Source organism: Oryzias latipes, chromosome 7 (genome assembly GCF_053564925.1).
Source record: "Oryzias latipes strain Hd-rR chromosome 7, Olatipes_Hd-rR_3.1".
NCBI classification, from domain to species: domain Eukaryota; kingdom Metazoa; phylum Chordata; class Actinopteri; order Beloniformes; family Adrianichthyidae; genus Oryzias; species Oryzias latipes.
The window spans coordinates 1,165,106-1,177,196 of record NC_136243.1 but is presented as its reverse complement, the minus strand read 5'-3'; the positions used below and the strand labels follow the sequence as shown (position 1 = coordinate 1,177,196).

General features: G+C 41.5%; 1 protein-coding gene across 3 annotated transcripts in view; it reads left to right on the top strand.

Annotated features, from left to right (window-relative positions):
• The window catches only part of cacna1fb (calcium channel, voltage-dependent, L type, alpha 1F subunit), a 91,425-nt gene that overhangs the window by 65,095 nt on the left and 14,239 nt on the right, over nucleotides 1-12,091 (top strand). For all 3 annotated transcript variants that reach the window (XM_078949995.1, XM_023957110.2, XM_023957109.2), the window contains exons 38-43: nucleotides 2,562-2,658; nucleotides 2,742-2,844; nucleotides 10,525-10,626; nucleotides 11,063-11,193; nucleotides 11,409-11,537; nucleotides 11,622-11,679. In XM_078949995.1, coding sequence (XP_078806121.1) covers nucleotides 2,562-2,658; nucleotides 2,742-2,844; nucleotides 10,525-10,626; nucleotides 11,063-11,193; nucleotides 11,409-11,537; nucleotides 11,622-11,679 — 620 coding nt within the window. The remainder of the gene's footprint in view (nucleotides 1-2,561; nucleotides 2,659-2,741; nucleotides 2,845-10,524; nucleotides 10,627-11,062; nucleotides 11,194-11,408; nucleotides 11,538-11,621; nucleotides 11,680-12,091) is intronic.

Sequence of the window (12,091 nt, the reverse complement as noted above, 5' to 3'; positions counted from 1 at the left end):
AACCCAACCCCACCCAGTAGTTCTGAGCATTCCCTCACCAAACCCCAGGCATGGACCAGCCCCCCCCCCCAAGGGAGACACACCTCATGTTCCAGGCAACTACCCACTCAAACTGTGGGAAGTCCAGCAGAGAGCACTCCCCCTGCCCAGGAAAAGCGGTGGTCCCCTATGAGCATGGTAAGCATGTGCAGACCAAGGATGGGGTAGGGAGCAGTAGATCTCCAGCCCTAATCTCCAGCTCCTGAAAACGCAAGCCACCTGCCAGCCAGGCTACTCTCCTGATCAAAACTTTTGGTCCCGATAAATTGTCTAAACCTTTGACTGCCTGCTATCTCCTACTTTGATCCTCCAGTCCCTAACAACAGAAGCATAAGAGTTCCTATCCTATAACATTTGTGGGCTCACTTGAGGCAGGGAAGGGTTTCTTCTTCTTCTTCTTCTTTGATATGGTAACTACTAGCCGTTAGCTGACAGACTGGTTGAAAAGAACTGGCAAAACTAATGTTAAATATAGTCAGGATGAGTGTGGATGGGTTGCAGGTGTGTCATAAGTCCCTGCCAGTAATCCTGCACACCTGTGATGACAAAACAAAAAGGAGATGACAAAATCCAGAGGGCATCCATAAGAGAAAAATGACCAAAAGAGGGAGACAAAGGGACAGAGCCGAGTTAAACTATAACACCCTAGTACCCCTCACATCTGGTAAATGTGAGGTAAATGTGTGTGGCGTTTGCTAAACCATGTCTGAGGTCAGAGGTATTTAGGTTCTGGTCATGGTTGTGGTCTATTACTGGCGGGGCTTCACTCCTGGGTCTGTCACAAACTCAAGCAGTAGTTTTGTGTCTTGAAGCAAGTCTGCTGATGACACTTTGAGACTCACCAAGTTCACCTGGAACACCTGACTGTCTACCACCAACCTGAAGGCGCTATGGCCAGGTGGAGCTGCTCGTCCGTTAAGCAACGTTGTGTGTTCACAGCTGTTGGAATGATGAACTTGAAATGACTTACTGACAAAATCAAGTTTTTATACCCACAGAATGTTAAGATTGATGCTGCGTTTTTCTTTTAGAATATTTTGGTTCGGCCCCTAAAGGCACACCAAGGAGACAGTGTGCTGAGCGCAGTAAGGCACACTAAGCAGTGAGACCATTATGTGGAAAACACTAAATGAGATGTGTCTATTATCCCAATACAATCCTCTCTTCATCCCAAAAGTCTGCAAAGTGAAACCAGGGCCGGGTCCAGCCAATTTGGTGCCCTAGGCAAGGTTTTTGGTGGCGCCCCCTTGCATTGCAGTAGATTTCAGTGCTAGTGTACATACACTCACAAGAAACTTCATAACTTTCTCTTTGCAATTTTCTTTTACTGATAATGCTTTTGTACATCAAAATACTTAGAATTAAAGAAACAAATACAAGAAAGCAACATTTTTAAACATTTTATATTACATATAAATAGCTTAAAGTACATAATAAAACATGTAAAAAAATGACATTAATTTATAAAATAAGATAAAAAAAATGGGATTAATATTTTTTATCTAAAAGATGATTTTAGTAGGACGAAGTGGTGTTTTGCTGCTGCCTCAACTTGAATTACTAAAAAACTACAACACCACCTCCTCAATCTGACAAACCAGCTACGGCAGGTTGCAGCAAAGTCATTTACAACATCTTCCTATGACAACTGTTTTACGACCACATTGTTCACACTTCTGATGTCAAATCCACTTGCATTGCAGTAGATTTCAAGTACATTATAGTCAATTACAGGAAGAGTGGCAGAGATTCTCAAAGCAATTCGCAGCTATCTTATCAGTGAAATGAGATAGCCAGTGAGCTAGGTCTATCCATCGGAGGAGAAGTACTTGATGCTGCTGCATCACTTCTGGGTTGCACTGCTGAGGGGGAGATTACTGGAGCAGAGCTTCATGCTGCTTCATCAGTGCAGGAATGTGCTGGGATGTGTGGGCGACAGGAGGATTGGCACAGGATGAACTGAGAAACTTTAGCAGCACATCTGGGGACAGAAGAGGAGGATGGGACACTAGTCTATTAACATGTGATTTTAACAATACAAATGAAATAAAATTAATAAATAAAAACTAGAGATAAATGCACAATGTAGACTATACTGTATAATATTATATATTATACATATAGAATAGCATATAGAAAAGAATAGAATAGCATTGGCATTAATACAGTCAATAAGCATAGGTTTCTCTTTTCTTTTTTTGTCTTTCTCCTTTTGTGGCGCCCCTGGATGCAGGGTGCATCCATAGACTGTAAAAACGATGTGTGAAACAAAACGCTGTGTACACAACAACCACTTTTTCACAGTATCTCGAACTTATTGTGCATAGTGTATAACTAAAATGGCATAACTTCTTAGCAATTTGCCTGTTTTTTTGTTGCATGCAGAAATTGTCATAATTAATAAACATGACAAAAAAATAAAATCTACCATTAGAGAATGCCAACGACAATGCAAACATAAGTTTGGCCGCTCTTCATGCTAAATGGAGAAGGTGACTTCACTATGTGTTTTGTGTTCTCAGAGGCCGAATCAAACATCTGGATGTGGTGGCTCTGTTGCGTAGGATTCAGCCTCCATTAGGTTTTGGGAAGCTCTGTCCACACAGAGTGGCCTGTAAGGTAAAGCTGGTGGTGCTGCAGCTCTGCACATAATTCCAGAGTGAGTCTGACTTCAAATGGTCTTCCTCTCCTCTTTATTACAGCGTCTAGTGGCAATGAACATGCCTTTGAACGCTGATGGGATGGTGACCTTCAACGCCACACTCTTTGCTCTGGTTCGTACTGCGCTCAAGATCAAGACAGACGGTGAGTAGCTGCAGAAAGCCATCAGCTTTGATGAGGTAAAACTCACAGTCACAGCGACAAAACTGCATTGCTCAGCTTATCAAAGCTCTGAGCTCATCATTGTTTTCCCTCCAAATGTTTCAAGGGGCTATGTTGTTGTTAAAAGTTTCTCAATCTGTTAACTGGATGAAACCCTAACAACCTCTGAGGGGGACTCATTTCTGCTGAAGGACACATATTTAGCTTATTTCTTTTCTCATTTCCACATAAAACATTCATTATTTGTATAGCACTTTTTAAGCAGAAGCAACCAAAGTGCTTAACATAAAATCACATAAAATCAGAAACAATATGATACAATAAAGAAACAATAAAAGCAATAAAACAGTAAAAGAATAAAATTAACAAGCTGACCAACTAAATCCACTCACTGGAGTTAAAAGCATGACTTTAAATATGAGTTTTTAAAAGTGACTTAAAATGACTGACGGTGCTGGCTGACCTCACAGAGAATGAGAGAGCATTCCAGAGTTTCGGACCTGCAACTGAAAAGCCTCTGTCTCCCTGAGTCACAAGCCGAGCCTGGAACCATTCAAAGCATTTAATCTTCAGATCTTAGGACTCGATGTGGACGATACACATGTAACAGCCCAGAGAGATACAACGGTGCCAGACCATTCAAACATTTAAAAACCAAAAGTAAAATCTTAAAAATGATCCTAAAAGACACAGGCAGCCAGTGAAGAGAGTGTAAAAATGGAGTGATATGCTCACACCGTCTGGTCCCCGTTAACAGGCGGGCCGCCGAATTCTGAACCAGCTGGAGACGGCGAAGCAGAGACTGATCTATACCACTGTAGAGAGAGTTACAGTAGTCCAGTCTGGAGCAGATTAGAGCATGAATCGCTTGTTCCAGGGCATGAGGAGATAGATATGGCTTAACTTTGCTTATTAGCCTCAAGTGATAAAAACTAGACTGGACTACTGCACTGACATGTTTGTCAAATTTAAAATGCCTGTCAAGGTTTACCCCAAGATTCCTAATAAAAGGAGCATATGAGGGGTCCAGGTGGCTAACAGCACGACAGCAGCCTGTCAGCAAGTCAGTCTTTCCAAAAACGAACACCTCTGTCTTGTTTTGTTCAGACAGAGGAAGTTCAGCTCCATCCACGATTTGATTTCTGCCAAGCACTTCTGTAAATTCCCAAGACCCTCAGCTCCTCCAGATTTTAAGGGAACAAAAGTATGGATGTCATCGGCATAGCAGTGGAAGGAAACATTATATTTCCTAAAAATGGACCCCAGTGGCAGCAGATAGAGCGAGAAAAAAAGAGGGCCTAAAACTGAGCCCTGGGGTAAACCATGCTTGAGTGGAGCTTCTGGAGACAGAAAAACTCCTTCCACCTAAATAATATCTGAACCAACTGAGTGCTGTGCCCTTCACACCGACAGAGTGCTCCAGTCGGACTAATAAAACACTGTCATCCACTGTGTCGAAAGCAGCAGTAAGATCTAAAAGAATGAAAACAGTAGAGGCCCCAGAATCCACAGCTAAAAGAAGGTCATTGCACACCCTGAGCAGAGCAGTTTTCAGTGCTATGACAGGATTTAAAACTACAATACAATTACCATCAGTGTTGGGGTGTAACTCAGTAAAATTCCAGGTTGACGCCTTGTTAGCAGTGGGCAACAGGTAGCAGCATCTTAAAACTTAATTTAATATGAAAAGTGATCCCTGACAATGGCTCCAAAGAAAACACCAGTGATGGGTTTTGTAGAAGACAAAAAAACACTTGATGGCTTGGAAAGAGATGGTCATTAAAATTCAGCAGGAACAAATATAAGTTATTCATGAGCAAAAAGACAACAAAATTGTAGAGCTTCAGAAATGACTGGACGACCAGGAGCAACCCTCTAAATTTACTGCATGGTAATTCCCAGAATGAAAATCAAAACCTGCTCAGAAGTTCAAGCAATGTTTGCAGCAGAGCTAGGTATCACCAATATTTCTAGAATTGATTTGATTCGATTCAAGATTTTTTTCGATTCTGTCAATTCATTCGATTCAGTTCGATTCGATTTTGTATTTAAACGGTTTACACATTTAGACATATTTGTATAGAAATTCAATAACAATCTATATATGTTGTGAAGATGTAAATGTATGTAGCATCGGCCAAAATGCTATCGGCAAAGTGAGCCAAACTTCTGCAGAACCTCCCAGCAATCGATTCTTGTTTAGCGATCTGATAGATCAGTGTACAATGCTCCAAAAAAAAGGCCGACGTCGTGGCGAGGAGCGTTACTAGTTTACTTCTGCGAGTGAGAAAGCAGGGCTGCAGCTGCAGAGCTGACTGTAATGGAAACAAAGCATCTTATCCACATTAAAGCACCTCCTTTATCCTGGAATGCTGCCTCATCTTCACACTTTATTGTTTCTGGAAAGAACTGCCCCCCCCCCCCTTTTATTTTTGAAGCACCATTCAGACTCCTGAACCATTTAAAAGTACTGGAGAAGCTACATTAATGTTGAAAATAAACAGCACTTTATTTCTTCAACCATTCTGTAGAACCTTGTTGGTTAAAGTAAAGCACATTCATTCCTTTTTTTGTCTTATACTGAAAAATATTTTGTTGTGGAAATCAGACAATGTTGACTGTTCCCTTTCTATATTTTAAGTTACAAAAATAAAAGCACTATTAATGTGTTTGGGTAAAAGCAACTTATATACAAGATACAGTTGCATGGCTTGACATTGTGATCATTATTATTATGACAATGGAAGACATATTGAAATTCAGGTAGAGTTTTTTTCTAGGTCATACTTAAAGAAGAAAAGAAGAAAGAAAATGTTTTCCGGTAAAATATCGGGATACGTATCATATCCCCAGACTCTTGCTAATACACACCCCTAGTTGGGATCTGAAGATTGGCTAGGCCACTCCAGGACCTTGAAATGCTTCTTACAAATTGTGTTTGGGATTGTTGTTATGCCAAACTGCTTACCTATTGCAGATTCAGTCTTCCCAGTGCAAGCAGACACGTTAGCCCAAGCTTCTACAATCCATTCACAAATTGTAGCGTAACTCGCCCGGCGCTGCCTCCCACAACAATAAAAGCCGCGCCCTGTTGTGCGTATTGCTGCCGTATCGCTTCTGTTCTTCTCGACACTGTGACTCACCAGGATGTCGAAAGTCAGCAGCGCCTGGTCCATGTTGGTGATTTGCTGGGCTGCAGGTGTTTGTTGGTGATCTTTTTACTGCAGTATGAGCAGATGATAAACATCTTTTCATTGTTATCCGATGGAAGTTGCTGTGGCACAGTTATCCTCGCCCGGATGGAAAGATGACGGCGTTTCAAGCGAAAGTTAAAGCGTTACTACCCTCAGTCAAATGGTGACTGCAGAGATTCTTTCCAAAGCGATCGTCAATCCATCGCTTGAGTCGCCTTTTTCCGCAGAAACTCAGCTTTGTCTTGTTGACTGTCGGAGTTCGTTTTCCAACTTCCTCCACTCCATTCATCTTGAATTCTCTGGCAGCTGCTCCCACGTTCCTCCGCACAGCTGATAGCTTGCAGTTTAAACTGTGCTTCAACGATGTCGTAAAAAATGATGTTCTGTTGTTCACGCCACACTTCCCTCCCGCGTTCTCATGCCGTCATCTGCTATGTCCCACAACAACACATTAGGCGCAGCGCCTCATAGGGCGCCCCATACATTTTGGAGAAAATTTAAGACATTTAAGTGCGCCTTATGGTCGTGTAAATATGGTACTCGTTTGTTTGTGACCATCATTGGAGTAAACAGGTATGTTTGCTACATTTGAGTGTGTGTGTGGACAGGCCCCACACCTGTTAGATTTGTTACATCTAAACCTGACCTGACAGTAATGATTATAAATATCCAGCAACTTGTTGCTTTATGAGGCTTTATACCCCCCCCCCCCCCCCCCCCCCCCCTTTGGTCCATCGCTTTGAAGGGCTTAAGGGTTACAGACGACCCTTGGGTGCTTGAGTTCCTGGGAGCAGGTCCACGGGGCAGTCATAAGGATGGTGTGGGGGAAGGGACTTGGTCTACTCTTACAGAACACATCACCCAAGTCATGGTAAACAGGAGGAACATTGCCAAGATCAGGAGGCTCTGGAGCAAATGTTTTCTGGACAGAAGAACAAAACATAGCAGCATTCAAACAGTTCAATAAACAGAACGGACTCCAAAACAAAATCTTTGAGGATGGAGCCCAGTCATCGGGTCGACGATGGGAAGGGTCAGGTGACATCGATCGCTGATGGTGACGTGTCCTAGGACCAGGAACTGGGTTCTCTATCTCATGCGTAAGTAGACCTGAGTCGTGAGATCAATCAGGGCTTCCAAATCTTCAGGAACCTCCCTCGCTGCTAGATTAAGCTTTAAGGGGCTAGAAAGTCCTTGGTGGAACCAAGTGCCTCATTAGGCCAATGAGACCTGGCGGCAATTGTGTGGAACTCTATTGCATAATCCGAAACAGTGCTGGACGCTTGGGACAGCCAGACGAGTTGAGAAGCAGTTGCTCTGTGAGGCGTGGAGGGGTTAAAACAGTCAAAAGATGAGTGGAAAAAGCACTGAAGGAACTGCAATGGGGCACCGCCCGATCCCATCGTTTTACTCTGCCTGTCAAAAAACGTAGGGCACAGGCCACTTTGCTCCTTTCTGATGGAAACTAACTGGGGTTGAAATCAAACTGGAGCCGACCCAAACAAGAAATGACTGGCAATCCTCAGCCGTGCCATCAAACGGTTTAGGAGGACCAAGTCCTATTTGTCAGGGTGAAGGTGAAGGCTGCTCCAGACATGTCAGGCGGCCATGGAGCTCCAACAATCCAGACATGCAGCCACGCAAGTTCTGGGTAAGTGAGGCAATCCCACCATCAGGTGAAAAGGCTCCATCTGTTGGAGGCAACGGAACTTCACAAACTGCTGGGACTGTCATCCTGGTAAGAGCTCAAGAACTCAGATGCAGAGTACGACTTTGACGCAAAAACGGCAAGTTGAAGAATATTTAATAGCAGTAGATCAATAAACCAAGGACCAGCGTCTGCAACACTAAATGATAACAAAACGCTCCAACACAGAGACATAAAACAAAGTGCTATACTTCAGTGAAACGGAGTATGAGATTAATGACCCCGTCTGAAGATTATACGTCCATCAAAAAAGTAACACGGCTGCATCATCAGCAAAAGAAAGAGTTTCTGCTTGTAGTAGAAGAACAGACGAAGTAAACGCACGAGTTTCTGTACTTATTTCCATTTTCATGTGACGCATATATATGTATATATATGTATATGTATATATATATATATATATATATATATATATATATATATAACTTATCCAATTTTGCCAACTTAAATGAATTACTTCAATTGGTAACAAGTAATTGAGTTAAATTTAAAGTAATTTTTTTTTCCATCTTAATTAATTATAATTCTTGAACTCTCATTTGTCTAAGTTTGAGCCGGCAGATCCTCATTCTTATGACAATAAAAAGAACAAAACAGTATGTGCTTTTTGCGTTCATTCATTTAGGAATTTCCCGACATTGTCAATATATCACTTGACTGTAGGGGTGCTATATAAACTCATCATCCTCTCCCTCATAGTGCAGAGACTTGAGCAAAGTAATACAAAATAACTTGTCAAAACACGGTAAAAAACAGTAAAACAGCTGAACAACTAAACACATTTGGTCAAAAAGCCACACTTAAACCCAAATCCGTCCAGACAGGCAAAGGGAATGGTATCCCACAATCCCTTGTGGTGCAGATCTAACAGCAGCACCAAAGTTACACCTACTTAATTGAATTAATTTGAATGAAAGCAAAATAACTGTCTGACAACTACGTGTTATTTTTAAACTGACTTAACAAAAAAAAAGATTTTTAATTATCTTAACTGAAGCAAATAACTAAGTTACATCAAAGTAAAAAAGTTTATTTTTCCAACATCCATACGTGGTCTTATCGCCCTCTCATGGTGGAAAAAGTATTATCTGAGCTTCTTCATCCACTAAATCATCTTCAAATGGACACGCCATGCTGCTTCACCTCTCTGAAAACAAACTAACCTTCAACTAAACCTGCTCCAGACCAGGTTATGTTCAGAGTTGCTATGGCAACTTGACCTACCCTGAAACATACCACTGTTTCTGGAACCGAAAACTGAGGTTATCAACTTCCTTAGCCTCAAACTTACCATGGGAGCTAGCAGAACCTGCTTTCTGGAATACCCCTCGGGTCGCTAGGGCAGTGTTTTTCAACTGGTGTCCCATGTGGGAGATTGTCAAGTGTGCTGTGGGAAATTGCCCTCATTATCTGATCTGAAAACATTTTCCATCTCCAGCATATCAGCTCTGTGTTCATCCTAACAGGTCCTGATAAAACACTGAGTAGTTAGGAATATGAAAAATAATAAAATACTTTTTTCTGTGTTTATTTGATTCAATTAACGACATTTTGATAAGAATGACGGTACCGCGATTTCACCGCAACTAAAGCCGTTTTCTGAAAAGTCCCGCCCCTTTAACTTTCTCCGCCAATCATTCTTGGAGTCTCAATCACATGTCATCATTCTGACCAATCAGAAGTGGTTAAAGTCTATACTTCCTTGTTTCGATTTAGCTCATAAGTCTCTCAGTTCCAACAAAAATACCAGCTAAAGCTCGTCTTTAGCGGTGTAGCTTTACACAGAATTCGGTATCAGACCGTGGAACAAGTGAACAAAACCATGAAGCTCAGAGATGCGAGTCTTCGGTGGATTTTTGCACTACATCTCCCATGATGCAATGGGTTAAAATGACAACGCCTCGACGCACAATGAGTCTCTCCTCTTAAGGTCTTGAAACAACAACAAACACAAATCAAACAGTTTTTAAATCTTCTAACTTAACTTTTATTACATCTTTTAGAAAAAAAACAGCTGCAACTTCCAGCTTCTTCTGACACAATTATCACAAAAATGCACGTGAGATCATGGAGGGACTGTAGATCAATACAGACTATGATTTTCTCCTTTTTTTTAAAAATGTTTGGATGCTGGTGTGCCGCGGGATTTTTGTCAAGGTTAAAGTGTGCCGTGGCTCAAAAAAGGTTGAAAAACACTGCGCTAGGGCATCTTTGCTTAGACTGTTGCTCCCGCGACCATGTCCCAAATAAGCGGAGGAAGATGAATGGATGGATTTTCATGGTACTTTACATTTTACCATATCACCTATCAGCCAAATTTAAAATGCTCAGTTGTTTATTTCTTAGTTTCCCTCCTGGTTCTGCGTTTTTTTTTCAAAAAAAGTTAAAAGTAACAGAGGAATTAATATAGAGACATTGTTAGTTTAAGGATTACTTTTGAGGAATTACAGTTTGGAAGAAATCTGCACAACACTGTTTGTTTTTATATAAAAGAAATTTGCTATTTGCTATACTTGTCATCCGTAACACTAGTGACAATGACTCATTGAGGGAACTTCTGCAGTTTACAAACTTCTGAGGTCTTTAGTGAGCCTGCACACAATCCACTGGCTTTTAATGATGTGACTTCAAGAGATAAACCCATCAAAAAGTAATCGATTACCTTGGTTAGTGGGAACATATCATAGTTGCAATGGGGGGAAAAGATATGAGAAGCCTAAGCCTTCCAGAAATGATTTGACCTGTCAATGCTGTTCACAGGTCATCCTGAACAGGAGAACGAAGAACTGAGAGCCATCATCAGGAAGATCTGGAAGAGAATGAAGCCCAAACTGCTGGATGAAGTCATCCCTCCACATGAAGGTAAGGGAAAACATTCTGCAGGAACTGCTGATGCTGCACACGGTACTGATCCAACAGGATGTCTTATGCAGCAAGAAGTACAGAATACCCAGTAAATAACTGATGGGACAAGAAGATTTGGTGTACAGATTAGTGTACTGATGCAGCAGGAAATATTGCTGCATCTGGAGCTGCAGATTCTACAGGAAGCAATGAAGCAGAAGGATGTGCAGATGCTAAATAGAGTACTAAAAAAAGAAGTTCTGATCAGCATGAAGAATATTCCAAAAAATACTAATACTGCAGAAAATGCTTATGCTACTGAGTATGTTGGAAAACAGGCAGGAATGCGGCCCTCGGGGCCTGGAGTTGACCATCCCTGAAGAATCCGGCTGGAAGTGCTAAAACTGTAGGAAGTTCTGATAAAAATGCAGAATGAATTCTTTCTCAATTACAGAAGAAGAAGTTACCGTTGGAAAGTTTTATGCAACATTCCTGATCCAGGATTACTTTAGAAAGTTTAGGAAGAGAAAAGAGAAGGGGGATCTAACAGGGGACCCAAACTCCACCAATCCGTCTGCTATCCAGGTTTGTATGAATGTCTCTTTCACACACTGTTGGCATTTCATTTTCAGTGTTTAGATGTTTTAAATGAAGCAATAGAGCTTGGATGAATTCATGTGTCCTTTTCTCCCGATGTCCTCTATCAATAGATTCAAGTGTCTGGTTTTCATATATGTTTTTTTTAAATGAGATCTTTAAAAGTGAGAAAATGTGAGTGGATTATTTGTCCTCTGGTGTAGTTATGTAAAGCAGGTCTAAAGACTCTTCAGGACCTGGGTCCAGAGATGCGTTTGGCTCTGAATGAAGACCTGGATCAGGAAGAGGCCATGCTGGAGGAAGAGGAGCTGGAGGACAGTGTCTCCTACAAGGTGCAGATGCTGTGTTGGACATATTTTATATCAAAACTTAGCAAAGGTAACTGCACGGTGACATTTCTTTGACTGTTTCCACAGGCTGAAAACCAATTTGAAGCAGAGACAGAACGAAGAGGCTCCATTCTTACACCCACTGGTAAAATAACTGTTTTACACCCAGGCACCGTGCATATCCTACATATTCTTACATGTGTTTTTGTAAAACTCTGAATCACACATACTTCTAGTCTTTGTTTTACCCTTGGGCCTCAAGTCCCCCTATGACCATTTATTTTTTATAAAAACATCCCCAGTGGTGTTTTGATTATTATTAATTTTCTTAAAGTCATATTTCATGTTTATCCAAAGCCTCTGTTTCCAAAGTCTCCTCTACATGGACGTGGCCATTGGTGCTGAACTAAGTAGCACCGCCCTCGCTCCCCCCCTTTTTGCAAGCTGCATCTTGCATGAGTGAAGAGCTTTGACACAAGGGGGAGGACACAAAAGACACCAACTGATGGTCTCTATTCTCAAAAGTTTGTCTTTAGCAATAAAGAAAAGGTGAGAAC